Source organism: Dipodomys spectabilis, unplaced genomic scaffold (assembly GCF_019054845.1).
Source record: "Dipodomys spectabilis isolate Male_0828 unplaced genomic scaffold, ASM1905484v1 ptg000125l, whole genome shotgun sequence".
Classification (NCBI taxonomy): Eukaryota; Metazoa; Chordata; class Mammalia; order Rodentia; family Heteromyidae; genus Dipodomys; species Dipodomys spectabilis.
The window spans coordinates 15403637-15428108 of record NW_024870802.1 but is presented as its reverse complement, the minus strand read 5'-3'; the positions used below and the strand labels follow the sequence as shown (position 1 = coordinate 15428108).

At 45.7% G+C, this 24472-nt stretch overlaps 3 protein-coding genes across 12 annotated transcripts in view; 1 reads left to right on the top strand and 2 right to left on the bottom strand.

The window, feature by feature from the left end:
- Positions 1-522: 522 nt before the first annotated feature.
- Exosc1 (exosome component 1) lies at positions 523-9479 on the bottom strand. Of its 2 annotated transcripts, XM_042689368.1 has the most exons (8): positions 9423-9479; positions 9206-9321; positions 7179-7253; positions 4121-4209; positions 2477-2510; positions 1415-1465; positions 1207-1291; positions 523-681 (listed from the first exon to the last, which is right to left on the bottom strand). In XM_042689368.1, exons 1-8 carry the CDS (start codon positions 9451-9453, stop codon positions 575-577), a joined length of 588 nt encoding a protein of 195 aa, XP_042545302.1. In that variant the 5' UTR covers positions 9454-9479; the 3' UTR covers positions 523-574. The 2 variants fall into 2 exon arrangements, with proteins under 2 accessions (XP_042545302.1, XP_042545303.1); XM_042689369.1 differs by lacking the exons at positions 7179-7253; positions 9206-9321; positions 9423-9479 and having other exon boundaries at positions 2470-2510; positions 4121-4166.
- A 181-nt stretch (positions 9480-9660) lies between these two features.
- Zdhhc16 (zinc finger DHHC-type palmitoyltransferase 16) lies at positions 9661-20484 on the top strand. Of its 6 annotated transcripts, none has more exons than XM_042689139.1 (13): positions 9661-9842; positions 10335-10465; positions 11100-11143; positions 14438-14685; positions 14861-15055; positions 15191-15279; positions 15636-15664; positions 16565-16698; positions 16838-16885; positions 17667-17752; positions 18367-18490; positions 18665-18735; positions 19969-20484. In XM_042689139.1, the coding sequence occupies exons 4-13, from the start codon at positions 14443-14445 to the stop codon at positions 20081-20083; spliced, it is 1134 nt and encodes a 377-aa protein (XP_042545073.1). In that variant the 5' UTR covers positions 9661-9842; positions 10335-10465; positions 11100-11143; positions 14438-14442; the 3' UTR covers positions 20084-20484. The 6 variants fall into 6 exon arrangements, with proteins under 6 accessions (XP_042545073.1, XP_042545072.1, XP_042545074.1 ...); XM_042689138.1 differs by having other exon boundaries at positions 10988-11143; XM_042689140.1 differs by lacking the exon at positions 11100-11143.
- A 259-nt stretch (positions 20485-20743) lies between these two features.
- The window catches only part of Mms19 (MMS19 homolog, cytosolic iron-sulfur assembly component), a 34596-nt gene continuing 30867 nt past the window's right edge, over positions 20744-24472 (bottom strand). For all 4 annotated transcript variants that reach the window (XM_042689134.1, XM_042689135.1, XM_042689136.1 and 1 more), the window contains 9 exons: positions 24315-24441; positions 23464-23564; positions 23252-23308; positions 22935-23121; positions 22359-22441; positions 22077-22241; positions 21761-21820; positions 21229-21329; positions 20744-21150 (listed from right to left, as the gene is read on the bottom strand). In XM_042689134.1, the coding sequence (XP_042545068.1) occupies positions 21123-21150; positions 21229-21329; positions 21761-21820; positions 22077-22241; positions 22359-22441; positions 22935-23121; positions 23252-23308; positions 23464-23564; positions 24315-24441 (909 nt within the window). In that variant the 3' untranslated portion in view covers positions 20744-21122. The remainder of the gene's footprint in view (positions 21151-21228; positions 21330-21760; positions 21821-22076; positions 22242-22358; positions 22442-22934; positions 23122-23251; positions 23309-23463; positions 23565-24314; positions 24442-24472) is intronic.

Genomic DNA, 24472 nt, shown 5'->3' with positions numbered 1-24472 from the left:
TTCCTCAGGTCTCAGCATGATGAGCCATCGCCACCTGGCTCTGTCCTACTTTTCAATTCATACTTAACACTTATTGGGGGTACCACTCTATTAATATATTGTTTGTACCACTTTTCAGGACTACTCACATTCAGAACTATCTGGATTACCACATGCCTGTTACTCTCACTAAAGCATAATGTATGTGAGGGATGTGTAGTACCTGACCCAGTGCTTGGCACCTAGAAAGTGAAAGCACGTAGGAACTTGAGACAACTGTAATCAGACAACAGAAATTGGTAAAATTTCTTGGTCATAGTTTAAAAAAATGTAAGGACTATCAAAAGGAGTAGGCTATTTCCAACATCACTGAGTTTGCTGCTGCCTCCAAAGGATAATTTTCACCACTCAAGGGTGAAATTTCACTAAGATGTTCATAAGAATAGTGTTCCAAATTTCTGAACAAATTTCTAGCAGCTTTTCTAGAGGTAGATGCTGATTGATCTTAGCCATCTGAATGAAGACCATGACGTCTTGATATCTTTATGCATGTATCCTTGGAAATAGCTTACCCCCTCCTTGGGGTAAAAGGTGCTTAAGTCTGCAAGAATTCAGGCTGTACTCGGGCCACTTTCCGGAATTCCTTAGTGTGGGTCTTAGGGCACTGCATCTCACACCAGCTGATGGGAACCATCTGGACACCTAGAAGGAAAAGGGGAGTGTTGGAGCTGGGATCCACATGCTTCCTTGAGACCCATTTTCAGCTGGATATGCAACTGAAGTGTCAGGTTGGGATGCAGTTCAGTGGCAGAGTGCTGACTGTGCATAAAGCCTGAATTCAATCCCTAACACCTAGTGAAACCCACCTCACCCAGAGAATATGGATTGTTTCTTTAGATTTAGAAAAACATTGCAATTGCAGACATATTCTGGGATATGCAATTTCATCAGTGTGCAAACACAGCTAAGGCATCACTGGTATGATTTTGTTTTTGAGGGTCAAGTCCAGGAAGGGTCTCGTGCATACTGGGCAAATTCTCTGTCACACTTAACTGCATCTCCATCCCTAGATATAGTTGTAGGGGACCAAATCTTTTGTTCTATTCACAAGTCACTATTCACACTTCAATGCTTTCCAAATAATTAAAAGGACAAGGAATAACAATGGATTAACATCAAACGACAATTTCCAGGAAAAACTTAGGAGCAGATCATAGACCAACTCACCTGATTCACTGTGGGCCACCACCACTCCCAGCTCATTTTCAGCAGTGGTCAGCAGGTAGTTAGATTGTGCATCTCCTAGGGAGATCTAGCAAAACACTTGTGAAGGAAAATGATGGGTTTTAGTTCTTCCTTACCTATAGCCACTTGAGTTCTTTTTCTACCTCTATTTCTTTTGACAAAGCCAGAAATCTGTTAGAATAAAGGATACCACTTTAGCTAAGACAATGTCACCTGGACGGAAACTCTTATAAATTTCAACCTGCAAAGAAAGAACAACAGTGATAAGCGAAAGCTATTGATTAAGTCTACATGAAAATTATTAATCATCCCCCTTTCCTCACAGTAGAGCCAATCTACTTCGTTAGGTTTAGGAATTTTTTATTTCAATTCTTTATTCTTAAAAAAAGGCTATTACTACAGAGAGGTTACAGTTATATCAATCTGCTTTCTAATCCTGCTGGTGGATGTCAGTATTACTCAAGTGAGTGAAGACTTCACTTGCTCCTCTAAATTAAAGGCTCTTAATTAAGTAACTTAATCAGCAATCTGACTTGTACAAAAGGCACTATAGTTGGTTTTGAAAAAGCCCAGGGTAGCTGGGTGCTGGTGGCTCATGCCTGTAATGCTAGCTACTCAGAAGGCTGAGATCTGAGGATCCCGGTTCAAAGCCAGCCCGGGCAGGAGAGACCGTGAGACTTATCTCCAATAAACTACCAGAAAACCGGAAGTGGCGCTGTAGCTCAAGTGGTAGAGCGCTTGCCTTGAGCTGGAGAGCTGAGGGACAGCGCCCAGGCCCAGAGTTCAAGCCCCACGACCGACCAAAAAAAAAAAAAAAAAAGAAAAAAAGAAAAAGCCTAGGGTAAATCTGAGGAAAGAGCAAAAGATAGCTGGGCACGATGGCACATAAACCTATCACCTGGAAGACCAAAACAGGAAGATGAGTTCTGGACCAGTGTAGGCTGGCTACATAGCAAGATGCAGTCTCAAAGAGAAATGAGCGAAAAAAATGTCGAGAGAGGAATAGTGAGGCTTTATATGCTACAGCAGGAAAGGAATTAATTTCCACATTCCACGTTCCCATAGACATTTGAAATTCTCTGGGATATTTTTTTTCCCCCTCTTTTCAGTCCTTGTGAATGAATAGAGTTGTAAACATGGTAAATAAGTGCTCTACTACTAAGCTATGATCCCAGCCCTCACTGGCATAATAATTGAGAAATAATTCCTAAAGCCATGGGGGTGGGGAAAAAAAAACAAACCAACCAACAACCTTGTCTTTTTCAGTTGCTCGGACATCTTCTTTCCTATTTAAAAAAAAAAAAGTAACAGAAAGATTAACTGTGAGAAAGAATAATCTTGCAGATTCCTAGCAAACTAAAAAGCTACAAGAGAAGACAGAATAAGCCAAGATGGGCGCCCAGGTGCTACCACAGGATGAAGGGTGGAAAGGTCTCCTCGATGTGCACTGAGAAGAGAAAACAACTTTTGCCCATTCTAGGATTACAGGACAGTAGTAATGATACCTATGAGTCAGGACAAGCAGATCGGATTTTTCAGGAGAGGATGAGGAACACTGTTGCCTCCGGAGAATGTGAAGAGAGGCAACACAGAACCACATAAAATCCTGAAGCCATGGGGCTGGGAAGGTGGCTCAGTGGTAGAGTGCTTGCCTTGCATGCCTGAGGCCCTGGGTTCGATTCCTCAGCACCACATAAGCAAAAAGAAAAAAAGCCGGAAGTGGCACTATTGCTCAAGTGGTAGAGTGCTAACCTTGAGCTGAAGAGCTGAGGGACAGCGTCCAGGCCCAGAGTTCAGACCCCATGACTGGACCTTCTCCCCCCCCCCCCCCCCCCCCAAAAAAAAATACTGAAGCCAGAAAGGGCCTTAAAAGTTAATTATCTGAGCTGGATAGCAGTAGCTCCTAGCTACTCAGGAGGCTGAGATCTGAAGATCAAAGCCAGCCCAGGTAGGAAAGTTATGAAACTTTTTTTGGGGGGGGGTCGGTTGTGGGGCTTGAACTCTGGGCCTGGGCCCTGTCCTAGAGCTCTTCAGCTCAAGACAAGCACTCTACCACTTGAGCCATAGCATCACTTCCAGTTTTCTGAGTGGTTTATTGGAGGTAAGAGTCTCATGGACTTTCCTGCCCATGCTGGCTTAGAACTGTGATCCTCAGGTCTCTGCTTCCTGAGTAGCTAGGATTACAGGCACGAGCCACCAGCACCTGGCTTATTTTTATTGTATTATTATTTTGTGGTTGTGTGGGCTTGAACTCTGGGCCTGGGCGCTGTCCCAGAGCTTTTCAGCTCAAGGTTAGCACTCTATCACTTGAGCCACAGTGCCACTTGTGTTTTCTGGTGGCTTACTGGAGATGAGAGTCTTGTTGACTTTCCTACCAAGGCTGGCTCTGAACCACGAACATCAGATCTCAGCCTCCTGAGTAGCTAGGATTACAGGTGTGAGCCACCTGTGCCCGGCTTTTTTTTTTTTGATTCTGGTACCAGAGCTCAAATTCATGGCCTACAAGTGTTGTCCCTTAGCTTTTATTCTCAAGCCTGGTGCTCTATCACTTGAGCCACAACTCTACTTCTGGCTTTTTGATGGTAATTGGTGATGAGTCCGAGGGACTTTCCTGCCTGGGTTGGTTTCAAACCTTGATCCTCAGATCTGTTTCTTCAGTAGCTAGGATTATAGGTGTGTAAGCTACCAGTATCTGGCTAAACGTCTATTCATCTTCTCTTTCTGTCTTAACTTCTAGCATATTTTCTTTGGATAGTATAAGGGAGAATGGAAGAATAAATGGGAAATAAAAGCAGGCAGATATATGAATTTTAATTGTTTCTAAAAATCTAGCCTCTTCCACTATCCTTGTCTCATGGTAGATGCTGAGGCCAGTGAAGACAAGCCTATTTCTTACCGAATAGTTCCTCGAAAAGAATTCTTAAGTGGTGTGGATCCCACATAGAGGATATGTACTTTGGCAAAACGTGAATTGATGCTAGAGACCTGTGGAATAGAGAAGAGTTAACATCAGAGCATTCATTAGCAACTGTTTTAAGAAACAAGTCTAGGGGCTAGGAAGGTGGCTCAGTGGTAGAGCACTTGCCTTGCATGCATGAGGCCCTGGGTTTGATTCCTCAGCACCACATAAGCAAAAAGAAAAAAGCCGGAAGTGGCGCTGTGGCTCAACTGGTAGAGCACTAGCCTTGAGCTGAAGAGCTGAGGGACAGCACCCAGGCTCAGAGTTCAGGCCCCATGACCGGACCCCAAAAAAAAAAAAAAAAAAAAAGAAACAAGTTTAAACTAGGTGTGCTCATGCATACCTGTACAATAATCCTAGTTAGTTAGGTGGTTGAGGCTGTAGGATTAAATTTGAGGCCAATTTAGGCTTTGTAGAGAGTTAGAGACAAGGCTCATCAACTTAGTGAGAATCTGTTTCAAAAATTAAAAATTAAACCTTAAGAGTAACACAAAGGTGCTATCCATTTGTGCCTCTGATCATATAAAATAATATTTATCAAAATGAAAAAAACAAGCACATAAATCTAAAACAAATAGATAATAGGCATAGTAAAAACAGACCTTTAAGGCAAGGTGCTGGTTGCTCAGGCCTGTAATCCTAGCTACTCAGGAGGCTGAAACCTGAGGATTGCAGTTTTTTTTTTTTTTTTTTTGTCGGTCGTGGGGCTTGAACTCTGGGCCTGGGTGCTGTCCCTCAGCTCTTCAGCTCAAGGCAAGCGCTCTACCACTTGAGCTACAGTGCCACTTCCGGTTTTCTGGTGGTTTATTGGAGATAGGAGTCTCACGGTCTCTCCTGCCCGGGCTGGCTTTGAACCGCGATCCTCAGATCTCAGCCTCCTGAGTAGCTAGGATTACAGGCGTGAGCCACCAGCGCCCGGCTGAGGATTGCAGTTTGAAGCCAGCCCAAGCAGGTCCATGAGACTCTCATCTCCAATTAACCACCTGAAACCTGGAACTGATGCTGTGGCTCAAAGTCCTAGAGGAGTAGCCTTGAGCCAAAGAAGCTTAGGGACAGTGCCAGGGCCCTGAGTTCAAGCCCCACAACGGACAAAACAAAAACAAAAACAATCCTTTAACAGGTTTATTTGGAGGCCTGGATAATGGAGAGATTTAAATTTATATTTCAAGGTGAGATATGAGGCTCAAATACTAGAACACCTACATAATAAGTGAGTTCAAATTAAGTACTGGCTTAAAAAAAAAGTTTCAGCTGCTACCTAACATTTGAAGCACTGCCTCAGCAGCTATTTTCAGTGCAACACGTAAGATTTTCTTTAGTTATAAAACAAAGAAACTGAGAGTTACAAATTAGCTTAATCTGGCAGAAGGTAGTGTTAGTAATAATGAGTTACTCATCAGTATAGCATTAGTTTGTATCTCCTCTCAAAGAAGGAGTCTTCTGTTTCCTAGAAGATTTTAAATTTAATAGAAATACAAGAGAAAAACTTTTGCTTCTCAAAAACGTATCAAGTTAGATGTTCAAAAGTAAAACTGGGCTGGGAATATGGCTTACTGATAGAGTGCTTGCCTAGCACACATGAAGCCCCAAGTTTGATTCCTTAATATCACATAATCAGAAAAAGCCAGAAATGGTGTTGTGGCTCAAGTGGTAGAGTGCTAGACTTGAGTAAAAGAAGCTCAGGGACAGTGTTGGGGTGGGGGTGAGCAAAAACAAGTGCTGGAGGTTAACAAACTTGTAATCCTAGCTACGTAGGAGGCTGAGATCTGAGGACTGTGGTTCAAAGCCAGCTGAGACAGGAAAGTGTGTGAGACTCTCATCTCCAATTAACCACCAAAAAGCTGGAAGTGGAAGTAGAGCTATGGCTCAATACCAGCCTTTAGTGAAATACTTGAGTAAAATACCAGCCTTGAGTGAAAGAGATGATGCTCAGGCCCTGAAGCCCAGTTCTGGCTTCTGTTGGGCACTGGTGGTTTATGTCTATAATCTAGATATTCAGGAGGCTGAGATTTGAGGACTGTGGTTTGAAGCCAGCCCAGGCAGGAAAGGCTGAGAGACTCTTATCTCTAATAAACTACTCACAAAAAACTGGAAGTGGTGTTGTGGTAGAATGCTAGCCTTGATCACAAAGAGGCTCAGGGATAGTGCCCAGGCCCTCAGTTCAAGCCCGGACCAGCAAAAAAATAAAAAAAGCACTTCTGCCAGAGAGCATGGCTCAAGCCCGTAATCCTAGCTACTTCAGAGGCAAAGATCAAGGGACTAAAGTTTGAGGCCAGCTCTGGCAAAAGAAAAAATTTCAAGAGTCATCCCACTGATGAGGAGCAGCAGTCCAAAGAGGACCCAGGTACAAAGTGAGGAGCTATTTGAAAAATAGCCAATGCAAGCCAGGTGCTGGAGGCTTACAGCTATAATTCTAGCTAACTACTCAGGAAGGTGAAATCTGAGTACAGAGTATCAGAATCAACCCAGGCAGATAAATCCACAAGAGTCTTATACTAATTAACTAGAAAGCCCTCCCTCCCCCAAATGGAGGCAAGGCTCAAGTGGTAGAGCACCAGCCAGGAGCATTGGGAAAAAAAAAGTCCTCCTTATCACCCTCTGGCACTTCTGTTTCTCAGACACAAGTAGAAACTACATTCTAAGAGACAGCTTAGTGAAAGAACTATGTAAGCCTGAATTTGGCGGCCTTGCTTATTATAGGAGTCTTTAGGCCTGTCCAATCTAGTAAAACGAACTTTCATCCCCTTTTCCCCTCTTTTTCTCCCCTTAACTCCTTCACCCCTTTCTTTCAGATAGAGAGCATCTTGCTATGTAGAGAAGACTGGTCAAATTCAGGCTAGCCTAGCCTTGAATTCGTGATCTTGCTTTCAGTCTTCTAAGTACTAAGATTATAAGTAACTACCATATGGCACAATGAAATTCTAGAATGGTCATGGCTCTTTGAACATGTAGTTCTACAATGGTGTCCTAAATGCAGAGGTTAGGACAAACTTACCTTACAGGTGACAATAGCTCCCACATCTGGCAGTAACTGAGACTCTGTTTCTCGCATCACAGATACCACAGGAAGCTATACAGAGAATAAAAAATGAATGTCCTGGCTAAGACTTTTGTGGTTTGAGCATAAAATAGAAATGCCTTGAGGTCACAAAGGTAGATAGACCTTTAAGATTCATTTATACTCCAGATCAGAGAAAATCAGAAATTTTAAGAAATAGTAGGGCAAGAGGCCACTGAAGAATGCTGCTTGAAAAAGCTAGGTACGATGGTACATGATTGTAATTCCAGTTGCAGAAGCAAGATCATCTTGAGTTGGAGGCCAACCTGGGAAAAAGCAGTGACAAGATCCTGTCTCAAAAACAAAAGCAAAAGGTTGGGTAGTGCAGTTCAAGTGGTAAAGTATTTGCCTGGCATGTTTAAGGTCCTGGATTCAATTCCAGCACACCTCTCCCCAATGCTACTGTAATTCTCTAGTCATTCCGGATTGTTCTGTGTTTTGGTGATATTCTTAGGATTTCTTGATATACAATCATATTGTCTGTAACCATGGATAACTGGAGTCTTCCTCCAAAGTTATAATGCTTCTATTTTATTGCACAGAATTTCCAAATACATGTCTTTTCAGCCTGGCATTGGTGTAATCCTAGCTATGCAGGAGGCTGAGATCTGAAGGTTGGAGATCTGAAGGCTGAGATCAAGGTTGGAAGCTTGCCTGGTCAAAAATGTTCATAAGATTCTTACCTCTAATTAACAACCAAAATTCTGGAAGTAGAGCTGTGGTTGAAAAGGTAGAACAGCCTTGAACAAAAAAAGCTAAAGGAGGGGCAGGGAAGGTGGCTCAGTGGTAGAGTGCTTGCCTTGCATGCCTGAGGCCCTGGGTTCGATTCCTCAGCACCACATAAGCAAAAAGAAAAAAGCCAGAAGTGGCGCTGTGGCTCAAGTGGTAGAGCGCTAGCCTTGAGCTGAAGAGCTGAGGGAAGTGCCCAGACCCAGAGTTCAGGCCCCATGATCGGACCCAAAAAAAAAAAAGAACAGCATCCAGGCTCCAAGTTCTACCTTCAGTACCTACACACACAAACATACACATACATGGACACACACACACACACACACACACACACACACACACACACACACACACACACACACACACACACACACACACACACACACACACACCTCTTTTCTCCTTCGTTTATTCTATTCTTTCCCTTCTTTTCCTGTTTTCTCCTCTTCTTTCTCAGCAGGATCAGGTTGGCCTCCAACTCCAGAGAACCTCTTGCCTTAGTTTCCTAAGTAGCTAGGACTAATTACAGTCACACACCACCACCCCTCATTGAATTTAAAGTCTAGTAGAGGAAGAGACTAGTGGGAAAATATGACCAACTGTTTAGTTTTTAAATGCTTGGAAGGAGGCAGATAAAAGTCTTTTTGAGTGTTTAACAAAACTATTCCTTTCAACACAAATCCCCTTTCCTTAACCAGTGCATTTAGAGGAGCTTCTCTGAGAGGCTATATGAAAGAAGTAAGAGTTGCATAGATAGGTTAATGAGAAGGGAGTGGTCTATCTGGATGGCAAGTGCATAAAGGGGTCTGGGGAAGGAGACAGTTTGGTGCATTAGCGACTTTCAAAGCTGCCAGCAGGGCCAGATGAAGTCAGAAGAGACAGTGGAGTTTGGTAATTTGATAGGTCTCATCTCACTGCTAGGCTGGACTACTCTCAACTTTCGTCTGTTCTTTTTCCTACCCAAGTTCCCGAGCGTCACCAGCACAATCAAGCGACATCAATTGAGCAGATAGATATGTGTGGCTGCTCAGGGCACAGCAGCCGCGATCACAGCTAGGAGAAACTGAGACGAAACCATTCAATCGGAGGAGTACTCAAGACGCGTCCGCAGTGCTCGTGCCTAAGGGCCAGAACTCAACGGCAGCTTAAAAGACAGTATCATTAGAGCCCCAGGACCGGTGCACTCACAGACAGACAGACAGACACAGCATCAAGAGAGAAGGAAAGTCGTTTACCGCGCCGTTCTCGCTGGTCTTCGTCAGGCAGCCGACAAGCGACGAAAAAATGTAGCCGTGCCGGGTGTAGGTACCGCTGCCCGGGCTGGCTTCCTCCAAGTTGCACAGACGTTCGCCTGAAGAAAGAACGCTGCATCGGACACAGGCTTCCAGAAGCTGCTGATCATCCAGCCTTCCTGCCTGTCAGGAATTTTTCGTGCCGGAATCACTCACTTACCTGGAATACAGTATCTCACGGGCGGCGCCATGACTGCCGACGTTCCACACCCTGCGAAGCCTGAGATAACTTCCCATTGGTCCCCTGTGGGCGCAGTACTGCAGTAAGAACCGCGGTAATTGGTGAACGTTGTCACGTGGTCGGCGCGCGCGCCTCCTTGAGAGAAGACTTCATTTCCCAGATGGTACCGGGACAAATCTAGGGGCGGGACTTGAGGCTCCCGGGCTTGCGCCTTTGGCTGGAGGTTGAGGATGGGCTGGCGGCGGGTCCGGGTCCACCCTCTGTGGCTCAGAGCGGCGGGCTATGGCGGGTCTGCTTGAGTCCGGCCCGCCCGGGGCGCTGAGCTGGAGGAAGGGGCTGTGAGTGACAGCAGAGGCTGCGGGGCTCAATTTGGCTGCTTGAAGCGTTGGCAGGCGGCAGGTAAGGGAGAAGATTCGGCCCGTGCTCCCCATCCTAGTCCCTTTTTCTAGGGTCAGGCCCTGTCTCAGGGCCTCGAGGTGAGTCCAGATTCTGTGCTCCCTTGGACTCGCCCTGCAGTGCCCACTCCCTTCCGTGCCAGGCCCGTCTCCAGCAGAGCGCACCCTCAGGGCTGAGGTAATCCTCAGAGGCAGGAGGAGGTCAGCCAGACACAACTGGCCCATTTCACAGGTCCGACAACTCACATCCAAAGTTTGGTTTGTCCAAACTCTCGAGAAACTCGAACCTAATTTATTTTTCTTAAATTTTTGCCTCCAGTCCCTTGGTGCTTTGGCCACAATGCCGTCGTGGAGACAGCCTTTTCCTGGTTTTTGCAACTGCAGCTTCCTGTCCTGCAGCCCGCGCTCGTAGTTAGGTGGACCCTTCAACTTTGGATGAACATTCCTAAGATAAAATTACTATTACTATTCCCTTTTTTTTTTCTCGTTTGCCCAGAAGGAAAGTCTGCACATGAATAATACTGCTCTTTACTGATGTCTGACATCTGCTTGAGATGGAAACATCCTGAGAGCATCTTTGTCCAGATGAAATTTGCCACGACTTTGATCTGTTTCATCTGCCTTCTGGTAGCTTTGGAATCTATTCTTCCCTCTTGTCCCCTTCCCTCCCTGTCAATCAGTTTTTCCCTTGGGAAACAGATGGTGATTTAGAGCTCTGGGATGAGGGTAGTACTGTGACCTGCAATCTCTAATCTGGTGGCAGATGGCCATTATGGCCTGTGGGCTCTATTGAGGGATGGGACTAGTTTGCATTTGGGGTACTAGGAGAACTATGCTTTGTTTTTTCACTCCCCTGTTAACTCTTCCTCCCTAAACACATAACTGAGTTTTGCTTACCTGTTTCCTGAGATTAAATGTTTCAGATGTGGTCTACTGATAACAAATCCCCGATTCCCTTTATCTGCCATATCCCAATTAGCTAAAGTTAGAGGAGAGGCCTGGTTTCACACTAGGCTCACTCTATGACTCTAAGCTTTTTTGTTTCACATGTTTGGGTTGAGTTCTGTTTGTACTTGTTTCCTAAAAGTGCCTTCCAGCTCTTTAGTGTTAGGATTGTAATAAGTTTCATTTTCTCTCTTTATTAATCAGGAAGAATGATAGGAGCAAACACTTTAGTGTTATCACATTGGCAGACGTATCCTTGATGGTATTTGTAGAACAGATAGACATCTGACCACTTTCCACTTCTGCATCTCTCCAGGTCATTCATTCAACAAATATTTATTGACTACATCCATGAGCCAGGTATTGTTTTAACTACTTTATAAACATTTTATTTATACCATGCCAAGTGTGTGTATGTAAATATACATACATACACACATATTTATATATTATACAATCATATTAATGCTGGAGGGACCTATTTTTTTTTTTTTTTTTTTGGGTCCGGTCGTGGGGCCTGAACTCTGGGCCTGGGCGCTGTCCCTCAGCTCTTCAGCTCAATGCTAGCGCTCTACCACTTGAGCCACAGCGCCACTTCCGGCTTTTTCTTTTTGCTTATGTGGTGCTGAGGAATCGAACCCAGGGCCATGAGCATGCAAGGCAAGCGCTCTACCACTGAGCCACCTTCCCAGCCCCTAAATATTTTTTTAGGAATACAGGGAGATTGAGTTCTGGCATGATATAAGCAGATATATGAGAATCTAGTCTTTGAGATAGGCATTTCTTGTAGAACTCAGGAATTCAGGAGGTAGTTGAGAATAATCTGAAAAGAAGTGAATCTGAGGAGTTTTTTTGACTAGGTGTGGTGGCTCTGGCTTTGAGGCATGAATTAGTGTTTATTACTAATGAGGGAGTGCATCTGATTTACACAGTGTTCTGCTATAAGAAATATTTTAGCAAATAGGATATTCTTCAATATCCCCAGCAAGAGAATGTATAGGTGGAGTGAATAGTCCAAAAGTCATCTAGATTTGTTGTGGGGCAGTCAGTTCTCTTCTGTCAGAAAGGAGAGAGAAGAAAAAAATATTGTTATTGTGCTGGTTTTGGGCTTGAACTCAGAGCCTGGGTGCTGTCCCTGAGATTTTTTTTTTTTGCTCAAGGCTAGTGTTTTACCACTTTAGTTACAGCTCTGCTTCTGGCTTTTTGGTGGTTAATTGGAGATAAGAGTCTCATGGATTTTCCTGCCAAGGCTGGTTTTGAACTGTGATCCTCAAATCTCAGCCTGCTGGGCAGCTAGGATTATAGGCAGGAGTTACTGGTGACTGGCTCTGACCTTTTATTTGATTATGACTGCTATTTAAAAAATGTATGCTTTACCCAAATCATGGTTCCAAACAATAGGAGTACAACTCAAAGAAGGTTTACCCCAGCTTTTTGTTGTTGTTGTCAGTCATAGGGCTTGAACTCTGGGCTTGGGCACTGTCCTTGTGCTCTTCAGCTCAAGGCGAGGGCTCAACAGCTTGAGCTACAGCACCACTTCCAGTTTTCTAGTGGTTTTATTGGAGATAAGAGTCTCAGGGATGGGCTGGGAAGGTGGCTCAGTGGTAGAGTGCTTGCCTTGCATGCTCGAGGCCCTGGGTTCCATTCCTCAGCACCACATAAGCAAAAAGAAAAAAGCCGGAAGTGGTGCTGTGGCTCAAGTGGTAGAGTGCTAGTCTTGAGCTGAGGAGCTGAGGGACAGTGCCCAAGCCCAGAGTTCAGGCCCCATGACCGGACCCCCCCAAAAAAAAAGTCTCAGGGACTTTCCTGCCTGGGCTGGCTTTGAACCGCTATCCTCAGATCTCAGCCTCCTGAGTAGCTAGGATTACAGATGTGAGCCACCAGTGCTGACCCGGTTTATTTTTATTTTTTCTATTTTTTACACTCCTTTTAATTCTCTTAACTTCCTAGGAGGCGACGGCAATGGCTAGTTTCTTTCTTCTTTTTTTTTTTTTTTTTGCCAGTCTGGGGGCTTGAACATAGGGCCTGACACTATCCCTGAGCTTCTTTTGCTCAAGGCGAGCACTCTACCACTTGAGCCACAGTGTCACTTCCAGCTTTTATTTCAATAAAATGGCCAAGTTGGCATTGAGGTCTTGATCCTCCTACCTCAGCCTTCTGAATGCTGGTTTTCTCTCTCTCCCTTCCTCTCTCTGTACACCTCATTTGCTTGGTTTCTTTCTTTTTTTTTTTTGGGTCTGGTCATGGGGCCTGAACTCTAGGCCTGGGTGCTGTCCCTCAGCTCTTCAGCTCAAGGCTAGTGCTCTGCCACTTGAGCCACAGTGCCACTTCTGGCTTTTTTTTTTTTTTTTGCTTATGGGGTGCTGAGGAATCGAACCCAGGGCCTCAGGCATGCAAGGCAAGCACTCTACCACTGAGCCACCTTCCCAGCCCCTGCTTGGTTTCTTTTTAAGGTTTTAGGGCATGTAGAAGAGGGTGTTTAAGTATTTCTTCTGAAAGGCTTTTTGTGTGGGGATGATCCAGGATGCAAGGAGAGTACATTGCTCCAGTTACTGAATTGAAACCATCCTATGGCAGAGCAGACTCCTCCAGTTTCTGCTGTATCTTGAGCTGCCTTTTAAATAAGTCAGTAGTTATTAAGGACAAAGCAAATCTTGGCTGCCCTAGGAGAAAATCAGATATTCTTTTTTGGTAAGAGACTTTAATCTGTAGAACTGATGAAGCTATCATGAGAAGAGTCTGTTAAGAGTATCTGTATCCTGGGTTCTGGTCATTGCTTGCATAGTGAGCTCCTCACAGAGTGAAGGAGGTAGAGAATACATGGAGATGGGGGTACTTAAAGAGGAGCCATGGAGAGGGCTGGAGAGCTAGGAGGGCGAGTTTGGAAGCCTGGGGTCAAAAGCTGGAGATGCAGGTGGTTCTTGAGTGTCTTAACTATAGTGCAGCAAAGAAAATTTATCACAGGGAGCAAGCCCTTTCCACTGCTTTGAATTCTTGAAGTTGTTTTGGTTGGATCATCCTTGGGGTAGAGCTGGGAGTGCAACTGGAGACAAAGCATCTTATGTCATATAAGGGGTGGCTGGCTGCCCTGACAGGAGACACACAATCTCCTGCTACCAAGCTGTCGCTGGCTTGTAACCTAAGCCTACAGGGAATAGGAAGATCTTTAGCTAAGACACAGCAACAGGGAAGATCTAGGTGTAGGGTCTCATGCTGGACCCCTCCCACAAAAAAAAATTCCATTTCCTACCTTCTACAATGTAAGGTGGTTGGGACATTGATACTAGACATTCTATTTTTTTTTTTTTTTGGGTCCGGTCATAGGGCCTGAACTCTGGGCCTGGGCACTGTCCCTCAGCTCTTCTGCTCAAGGCTAGCACTCTACCACTTGAGCCACAGCACCACTTCCGGCTTTTGTTTTTTCTGCTTATGTGGTGCTGAGGAATCGAACCCAGGGCCTCATGCATGCAAGGCAAGAGCTCTACCACTGAGCCACCTCCCAGCCCTGGACATTCCATTTTTAAGTGAGGTAATCTTTTCTTTCCCACAGTTGATGACTGGCCTTATCAGAACTTCAGTCTTGGGGCCTTCTCACTGGTGATACAGGTATGGGCAGGATTTAAGCTAGATCCTCACAATGATATAATATCCTAGGAACCATGCGGGTCCAGCGGAGCCTGCTGCTGGGCCCAGCCCGTCTCTGCCTGCGTATTCTCCTGCTCCTGGGCTACAGGCGCCGCTGTCCACCTTTGCTCCGAGGACTGGTACAGCGATGGCGGTATGGCAAGGTCTGCCTGCGCTCCCTGCTGTACAACTCCTTTGGGGGCAGCGACACTGCTGTTGATGCTGCCTTTGAGCCTGTCTACTGGCTGGTGGACAACGTGATCCGCTGGTTTGGGGTGGTAAGTGAGGATGCCAAAGTTGCCCAGGAAAAAGGGATGGTTTTTGGAGCAGAGGGGAGTGTCTCTGATAGTCCTATACTAGGCTTTGGAGGCAAGACCCTAGCCTTAAGGAAACTCGAGACTCCTCTAGGTGTAACTCTTAATTATGTCTAACTGAACTCCCTGGTGTTGGCAGGTGTTCGTGGTGCTGGTGATTGTGCTGACGGGCTCCATCGTGGCCATTGCCTACCTATGTGTCCTGCCCCTCATTCTCCAAACCTACTCAGTGCCACGACTCTGTTGGCATTTCTTCTATAGTCACTGGAATCTGATCCTCATCGTCTTCCATTACTACCAGGCCATCACCACTCCTCCTGGGTACCCACCTCAGGTGGGTCCCTACTGGCACAGGGTGGAGGGGGAGAGCTGTAGGCTATGGGAGCCAGTTCTATGAGTGGGAGAGAGAGTACCTTGCAAACTTTTGAGACATAAAAAGCAGTCATGATGTTGTTCTCCCTCCAAACAGGGTAGGAATGACATTGCCACAGTCTCCATCTGTAAGAAGTGCATTTACCCCAAGCCAGCCCGAACACATCACTGCAGCATCTGCAATAGGTAGGTCTTTGCTTTGCTCTCTGTGAACCCAGTGGTGGCCCTTTTGCTATAATCTTAGGCTAACAATTGGCATTAGAACTTGTTAAGATATGAAGCAGTGTGATGTCCATCTCCTAACACCTAGTCCTTTAGGGTAGTCCTGTGAGTTAGGCATTATTACTGCTTCGAGAAGTGAGTTTCTTGTCCAGTATCATGTAACAATAAACTGCAGAGCTGGGTTTGAAGCAAGGCCTGGCTGTCTTCATAGTCTGTGCCCTTTCCACCTCAGCAGGATGCTGGTCCTTGTAGGAAAGTATTGGCACTATCATCTCCAGAACCTTGGCCACCGTAACAGAGCCTGTGTCCCTCCCTCACAGGTGTGTGCTGAAGATGGATCATCACTGCCGTATCCTTTTGCTCTCTTCTGTTCCAGGGTTTTTTTTATTTATTTTTTTTTAAGCTTCAAAGCACTGTACAGGGTTAGTGGCCACAAACCCAAGTCTTCTACATCAGCCTACAAAGAGCACTCACTGGGCTCATGAGAAGTTAGTAGAAAGGTGCTATGGGGGCAGACAATCTTCTGGGCAAGAGGTTCATAGGCTCTTTGACACATGGATTTTCTGGGTGCAATGAATCTTGTACAAGTCTTCCTTTTGTAGGCTGTGGTGTAACAGCCATTGAGTGGAAAGAGGTGTCTGGGCATCTATGGCTTCTACTGGGGGTGCCAGATAGAACCAAGGCCCCTTTCTGCTGTCCCATACAGCTGTCTAGCTAACCCTGGTTACTATGTGTCAGGTACATTCTACATGATTTCCTAGTGGCTCTTTCTAGAAGACTTTCACCTCAACCTTGGGAAACTGTTTCCTATTTTCTTGGCTTTGAAAAAAAAAATAGATCTTAGGAATGACATTGATCTCAAGATACATTGTATTAATAAACTGACATGTTGAATTGAAACGCATTTGTATAACTACTTAAAAATAACAGAAAAATTAGTTCTTGCTTGGGTGATGTCTTTTTTTGTTTGTTTGTTTGTTTTTTTGGGTTGGTTGTGGAGCCAGAACTCTGGGCCTGGGCGCTGTCCCTCAGCTCTTCAGCTCAAGGTTAGCGCTCTGCCATTTGAGCCACAGCGCCACTTCCGGCTTTTTTCGTTTTGCTTATGTGGTGCTGAGGAATTGAACCCAGGGCCTCTGGCATGCAAGGCAGGCGCTCTACCACTGAGCCACCTTCCCAGCCCTTGGGTAATGTCTTACATCAAGAACATCTCTTGAAATTATTTGATCTTATCCTTAAATCACTTCACCAGCCTGGCTAAACAATTGTGTGGGCCATTATAATCATCGGTACTTCTTCTCTTTCTGCTTTTTCATGACTCTGGGCTGTGTCTATTGCAGCTATGGAAGTTGGGATCTTTTCCGGGAGGCCTATGCTGCCATTGAGGTAAGTCCATGATTAGGAGCAGGGCAGCTTAGTAGGGCAGAACTTTGGGATATGAAACCTGTTCCTAAGGAAGGGGGCTGGTAGCACCCCTATCCTAGAGGCCTGAGAGTATAACCAGCACTGTTTTCCATCCCCTTAGAAAATGAAACAGCTCGACAAGAACAAACTACAGGCGGTTGGCAACCAGGTGGGCTGACCCCGCCCCACTGCCCCCTGCTGCTTAGGCCTGGGGGTTTAAGAGTTGTTCTGGCAACTGGGCCTGCTAATTTAATTATAGGGGTTAGAGGCTGCAACAGCATTGGCTCATAAGTGTTTAGGGAGGCTGCCTTGCCACTGGTAGATTCAGTAGCCCAGGGGCAGGCAAGTGAGTAGTCTTTTGTTATCTATCCTGTCATCGCCTCTGGGCTGAGCCTGGACTCTGCCCTGCTGATAGCCTGAGCAGCCAGGAGTCCTTGTTAGTCTGTGTAATGGGGCTCCACGGGACAGTGATGTCTGTCCCGTCTACATCTGGATCATCCTCCTTTGTGCCTTTTAAGCGTATCCTGAGCTTGTCCCTCTGCTGCCCTCACAAATTCTTAGTGGAACTCAGTTCTTTCCCTTTCAGTTTGCCCATGCTGGGTGTGGGTCCAGTCTTTTGGAGGATGTAGCCGCAGTGAAGGAGTTCTGGCTAGGGACTACAGTGGCTTCCCCTGGAGCCCCATTTGTGTTGTCAACCTTAAGGCCCAGGGTTATCACCTCATGTTTTGCGATCTTGTCTAAACCTGTTCTGCCCAGTGTTTTGTCGGTATGATGGTGCTGCCAGGCTTGGCCCATACACCTGGCTGCTGTCCTAATTCCTCTGTGGCTTTAATCCCATTTCTCTGCCTGGGTTTGTATCACTCCCTGCCTGTAGTTGCTGGGGGCTTTGGTGGCAGTTACTGGAGACTAACAGAGCAAAGAAGCCAGGCTTTGCTGTTTTCTTTTTCTAGACTTACCACCAGACCCCACCACCTATCTTCTCCTTTCGAGAAAGGATAACCCACAAGAGTCTTGTCTACCTCTGGTTCCTGTGCAGGTATTTAACTCAGTTTTGCTAGTTTTAAGGAAGGGGAAGTATCAGGAACTCATCCCTGAGTGGCCTGCTGCTATTCTAGTCTACTGAGATTGGTAAAGAGAACGTTTTCCAGCATTTTGGGCAGAGACTTTCAAGGACAGCAGTACTCCTGGTTACGAAGCACTAAGGATATGACATGCTTGTTAAGTGTAAGTTAAGTGTCTACTGCATTTATTCCTTGTACCTACTTGAAGAGAAGGTGACTGCATTTATAGAGGAGGAAAAATGAAAACTGGAGTGATGGAATGATTCACATTACACACAGCTAGGGAATAGTAGATACCTCAGTCAGTCTGCCTTGGTGCTTGTACTGCCCTACCTCCCAAGCAGTATTTTTTTCATAATGTGGACTATTTTTTTCCTCAGTATCAGACTTATTTCCCTACCTTCCTTTCCATGTAATTTTTCTAAGCTTACCCTGATGTGTTCTAAATATATATATATATATATATATATATATATATATATATGTATACACTAAAATATAAGGAAAATGGGGCTTAGCTAATCAGATCAATTCTAGACTAAGGTCCTCCTGTTCTAACTCCTACTAATCTTGGCCTTTCTTTTCTTAGTTCTGTGGCACTTGCTCTGGGTGCCCTAACTGTATGGCATGCCATTCTTATCAGCCGAGGTGAGACTAGCATTGAAAGGCACATAAACAAGAAGGAGAGACGTCGGTTACAGGCCAAGGGCAGGGTGAGTGTGGTGGAGGGTTTGGGTGGGCAGGTATGCAGCTGAACATGCATCTTGTAAGGAAAGGCCATGGCTGACCAGACAAGCATCATAAAAGACCAGAATCTGCCCACTTAGCTATCAAAGACGAGGGGGGTTAAATAGATGTTTGTAGAAACATATTTTTCTTGGCTCTAGGTATTTAGAAATCCCTACAACTATGGCTGCTTGGACAACTGGAAGATATTCCTGGGTGTGGACACAGGAAGGTAAAGTTAAAAAGCATAGACACTAGTGGTGGGTGACAGAACTATCTGGAAGCAATAGAATGTGGCTAGTACCACTAAGGAGTTTGTAATTGGATTTTATTTTCATGAGTTCAGATAGTTTCATGTGGCTAGTGATTGCTGACTCTAAGAATAGAGAATATTGCTTCCATTTGAAGTAGATGGGCTTGAGGCCACATAAGTGGTTAATATAAACCACTCAAGAGGACTAGAGGAGAACCTGAGAAAGCTCAGGAAAGGACATCTGGGGAGGACATAATGACCTCCAATCAGTCACCTACCTCTCACTTATATGACAGTATTTGGAGTTCATGCCATAATGTGAGAGAGTGAGGTAATCTACTTGTGACAGGTCCCAGCCCACGAGACAAGGGGAAGTTAACTTTAACTGTAGCCACTGAGGGTAACAATCAAATGAACTAAATACCCTTAGAAAATAGCTCAAATCCTCAAAAGGGGCTGGGTGTGGCGGGGGAACACATCTGTAATCACAGCACTTTGGGAGTCTTGAGACAGGACAGTCAGGAGTACAAGGATAGCTTGGGCTACATACCAAGATTAGGTCTCAAAACAAAAACAAAACCAAAAAATCTCAAGACAAACAAACACCTATGTCTCATGCCTGTAATCCTAGTTACTCAGAAAGCTGGGATCTAAGGATTGAGGTTTGAGGCCAGCCAGACAAGAAAATCTGAGACTTGTCTCCAATTAACCACCAGAAAGTTGGAAGTAGAGCTGTGGCTCAAATGGTAGAGTGTTAGCCGTGACTAAAGCTCAGTGATAGCCCTGAGTTCAAGCCCCAAGGACTGGCACCAAAAAATAAGAACCTCAGGGCTGGGAAGGTGGCTCAGTGGTAGAGTGCTTGCCTTGCATGCATGAGGCCCTGGGTTCAATTCCTCAGCACCACATAAGCAAAATGAAAAAAAAAGCGGGAAGTGGTACCGTGGCTCAAGTGGTAGAGCGCTAGCCTTGAGCTGAAGAGCTGAGGGACAGCGCCTAGGCCCAGAGTTCAGGCCCCACGACCGGACCCAAAAATAAAAAATAAAAACCTCAAAAGGTTTTCACATTCCCAGAAGGTACATATATTGGTCAGATTAGTGAAAGAAATTAAGAGCTCTCATTACCTTTGTGCTTGATGTATACTTGCTTCAGAATGAATAGGAAGGACAGTATGAACTCTTAGAACTCAAGGGACATTTCTATCTTCTCTTGTAGGCATTGGCTCACCCGGGTGCTGTTACCTTCCAATCACCTGCCCCATGGGAATGGGTTGAGCTGGGAGCCCCCTCCGTGGGTGACAGCTCACTCAGCTTCTGTCATGGCAGTGTAAACTAGGTTGTCAGCCATGCGTGTTTGATCTGATGCTTCAAGGGCAGCTTTTCTTGGAGTCCTTGATCAAAAAGAGCCATTGAGCCTGTCTTAGGGTCCTATGCAAGGACATCTCACAGACAGACCAACCTTCAGGACACTATAAAAGCAAGAGACAATGGAGAGAATTCCTGGGACTGATGTCCTTTTACTCAGGCAAATAGAAGTTCTAGCCCCAGACTTGGGGTCAGGCAACTGGCTTATCTTGTCTGACCTAGTCCAGTACTGGGGCTAGCTACCACCTCTTCCACTTCCTGTCTGGGAAAACAATGGTATAGTATGCTGGGCCTCCTGACTTCTCAGCAGGCAGACATCCGGCCTGCTCTTGAGGTCACTGCCATTCTCACATGCTACTGAAGAGAGCAAAAATAAAGGCATTTGATTTGTAAAGATATGTAGCTTCCTACTCTTTGCCTATTGGGTGGGAAAAAGGGAGGTCAAGGAAAATCTAGTGAGGTAGTCTGGTGGTACCTCCTATGTCCATCCTTGGAGGGGCTGGATGCCCCGCAGAATTCTTGGCTAATCTCTATCATGACTATTTCTGTAGCTAAGGCAATCAGAGGCCTCCTGGCTATGTGCTACTGAGGTGTATGTGAGATGGGGGAAATTCCTGACAGCTTCATTACCAAAAAAAATTTTTTATTCTTCAGCAGTACATACACATCCACTATCCCTGGTCCTCAGGGCCACACTCAACTGCACACACCCCTCTACAGCATAGCTCCCTTCTCCTGACATAAGATACAATGGGAGAGCCCTACAACCCAAGATCTTTCTTTAAACACAAGTAGTCTTGTTTAGTTACTTCACAAATCTGTTAGGAATCAGGACTCCTGTCTCTTTTGTACAGCCATGGATAATAGGCCCAGTACTTGTGCTGTGTTGGTGAGAATGACAAGCACAGGTCAGCAGTCTGCTTGCCGTGGGCAGAATGGCTTGATGATAATTCTAGGTTAGATTGTCAGTCAGAAGCGTGTAGACCAGGACGGGGGCTTGGGGACTCAGCTGCCAGGGCTCCCCAACAGAAACCTGTAAGCACAAAGAATGTTGGCAACGTTAGCATTGAGGTTTATTTTGGTCCTACCTTACCTGTGACCTAGAACTCACCATTCTCCCCTGGCTGACACAGCTTCTTTGCGCACCAGTCTCTTCTTGTCGTCTAGCGGCCTGGCTAAGGCCCGGATCACCTGTGGTTTGTATGGCAGCAACTGTGGAGTAAGAAATAATCTTAGTGTTGCTCAGCTTTAGCACCTGGAAATGGTGCTTCTCTGACTGTGTAACTCACATTCTGAAGTGAAATGTGCTTCATGTGCTGTGTGTGTGTGTACATGCATGCATGCTAGGGACTGAACCCAGAGCCTCACATATGTTCAACAACTGTAATGGGTCCTATTCTTTAGGGATTCCACAGTATCTCAAATGGCAGGATGGCCATTCTGTTCTGAAGTAGTCAGGGTTTCTGGCTCCGTTTTGGGCCCAAGGAAAAAATATCTGCCTGTATCTGTATTGAGATAAATCCATCTCAATAATATACAGTAGGATGGCTAATCCCACTAGACAAAACAGAAGGCAAAAAAAGCACTTCTCTATCTCATCTGAGCCTGGTTTCCAGGCTAGGATAGACGGGCGAGGTACTTACCACAGGGGTAGGCAAGCGAGTGAGAGCATGCATACACTGAAGTGCAGCAATCCGGACAGCCTGGAACATAACCAGAAGGTGAGTGGGAGATCCAAGAAGAAAGGTGCCAGCCACGTGCCAGTGGCTCACGCCTGTAATCCTAGCTACTCAGGAGGCTGAGATCTAAGGATTATGGTTCAAAGCCAGCCTGGGCAGGAAAGTCCTATCTATAATTAACCACCAGAAAACCGGAACAGCGCACAGGCCATCATGGGTGTGTGTGTGTGGGGTGTAGGGTGGATGGGGGAGGGGGGGGAAGGTGCCGGGGTCAACGCACCATGGAAGGGCTGGAGCTGAGGTTCAGAAACTTGGTGACCAAGGTATCAATATGAAGACTCATTACTTGGGGTGCTTCCAGTAGAAGAGGCTGAAGGCAGCTGAGGGTAGAGAGCTGGACCACAGAGTCAGGGCAGGACAGGGCCTCCAGTAGCAAGGAAAGGAGCTAGAATTTTGGATAGAAGCAACAATTTGATGCTGCTGATTCTCTTCCTCCCCTCTCCAGTCCTGACTACTGGAAAACAGCCTTGTCCTCGGCTAAGAGGCCAGATGGAAGACTTACCGTGGGCAGTTCTGGCAAGAGCACAGGCTTGGGCAGCCTATTGAGTACATGAGACAGACCCTTCAGGTAGTTTGGCTTCACATCTAAAAAAAAAAAAAAGGGAAAGGTCAGGAAAGAAACTGGGTTTAGGCATTCAGTCTCAAAATTAAATTCTGGGGAGCTAGGAATGTGGCCTAGTGGCAGAGTGCTTGCCTACCACATAAACAGAAATGGCCCTGTGGCTTCAGTGGTACGATTGCTAACCTTGAGCAAAAGTAGCTCAGGGACAGTGCCCAGGCCTGGAGTTCAAGCCTGAGGACTGGCAGGAAAAAAAAAGACAATTAAATTCCAATATCTAATAAGGCAGGATGGGACATCAGGCTACAAAAATTAGTGGGAAATAAAAACAAGGCCCCTTGAGCTTAGAATAATCAAGACATGCCCATCAAAGGAAAAAGGTAAAGTGAGAATCTGGAGGTTTTGCTTTCTAGGTATAAGCCACAGTATTGTTCTAGGCTTTATGGTCTTAAATTACTTTGGATTGTGACCAAGTAAAGGAGAGTTGTTTATATCTGGGGTCTTTCAGATTCTGCTCACCTTGGGGAGCAGCATGGAAGCCTTGGACCAGAGCAGGCACATTATCTGTGAAGAACCGCTGGCGGAACATGATTCGTACTTCTGCATGGCCAGCACGAGTTAGCACATCAGTGCAGTCAGACATGAGCAGAGAGAAGCCATCAGCAGCTGTAGGGCCTAGTTCTGGATCACTCAAGAGGCCCATGAGCTAGAGAAAAGAGAACCTTTGAAGTATACCAGGAAGAATCTTAAACACCAATGCAGGAGATGAAGTTGCATCTGAAAGCAAGTCAACAAGGGAGCTCCTGTTCAGGTCCTAGTTCTGCTTCAGGACTTACTCTATTTGTAAGGCAGGAGCTGAGAGGATGGTATCTGAGTACTAGAGCCTTGGTTACCTATAATACAAAGCAGAGAGAATGTCAGAACCTGATAGTCAATCCCTAGAACCCTAAGGGTTAGCTGCTATGTATGGCTCAGGATCAACCAGGAATATTTTATTTAGCTTGACATAGCTGCCTGTGTGTAACCAGAATCAAGTGTACCTCCTTACCCAGAGCAGCAGTGTGAAGGCCTGGCTACGAGAGGGCCCCGGGCTCAGGCTGGCCTCCACTGTGTCCATAGCCAGCTGGAGGAATTCATCTAGTTGCTGCCCTAAAAGGAAGCAGAACATACTGAGGCAATAGCACACGTTTTTCTACGATTAGTTTTGGTGCCAGCACTGGTACTTCAACTCAGGGCCTGAAAGCTATCCCTTAACTTTTGTGTTCACAGATGACACTCCAGTATAAAAGCACTCTTTTTGCTTATGTGGTGCTGAGGAATCGAACCCAGGGCCTCAGGCATGCAAGGCAAGCGCTCTACTACTGAGCCAACTTCCCAGCCCTATAAAAGCACTCTTAACAACACAGGGGTGATAGCATTGTCTATACCATAATGCCACTGTAGGAATAAAATGGCAGAAGTAGGCAGAGCATGCTCCTTGTACCCCTCAGATCCTGTTAATGCTTTGCTCAAGTCTCTCATCTCAGGGGCTGTGTAAGGATAGTGCTTAAGCAGCCAAAATCCAATTATATTACTAGCAAGTTCCTTTTGTGTGTGTGCTAGTGCTGAGCTTGAACTTAGGGCCTCACACTCTCACTTGGCCTTTTCACTCATGGCAGGCATTCTACCATTGGAACCATGCCTCCAGTATGGCCTTTTGTTGGTTAACTGGAGATGAAAGTCTCCATGGCTGGTTTCAAACTATGATCTTCAGCTCTGTCTCCTGAATAGTGAGGATTATAGGCTTGAGCCATCAATGCCTGGCAATTAACTCCTTTTGTAAGGAGAATAAGGACTGAACCTGAAGATTTTATCAGTAGCAGCACAGAGGGGGCTTTGTACCCAGGCCCATTGTAGTACCTGCAGGGTGCTTGTTGAGGAGTCCTGCAAAGCACTTGGCAGCAGCTGTAGCGGAGAATGGGCAACTGTAGCAGCAGCTCAGTGACAAAAGCTCCCGCATGAGTCTGTTCAGTTGAGGGATTTCCACCTACAGAAAACCTGGCCATGTAATGGACCCA

What these genes read in the sequence shown, in the direction of transcription:
- Exosc1 (XM_042689368.1), bottom strand. Translation starts at nt 9,453, where the DNA reads ATGGCGCCGCCCGTGAGATACTGTATTCCAG. An exon ending in CGTGAGATACTGTATTCCAG is followed by an intron (nt 9,322 to 9,422) that starts GTAAGTGAGTGA and finishes TTCTTTCTTCAG; the next exon opens with GCGAACGTCTGTGCAACTTG. An exon ending in ACATTGTCTTAGCTAAAGTG is followed by an intron (nt 1,292 to 1,414) that starts GTATCCTTTATT and finishes GTGTTTTGCTAG; the next exon opens with ATCTCCCTAGGAGATGCACA.
- Zdhhc16 (XM_042689141.1), top strand. Translation starts at nt 14,443, where the DNA reads ATGCGGGTCCAGCGGAGCCTGCTGCTGGGCCCAGCCCGTCTCTGCCTG. An exon ending in TGATCCGCTGGTTTGGGGTG is followed by an intron (nt 14,686 to 14,860) that starts GTAAGTGAGGAT and finishes TGGTGTTGGCAG; the next exon opens with GTGTTCGTGGTGCTGGTGAT. An exon ending in CTGGGTGTGGACACAGGAAG is followed by an intron (nt 18,736 to 19,968) that starts GTAAAGTTAAAA and finishes CTTCTCTTGTAG; the next exon opens with GCATTGGCTCACCCGGGTGC.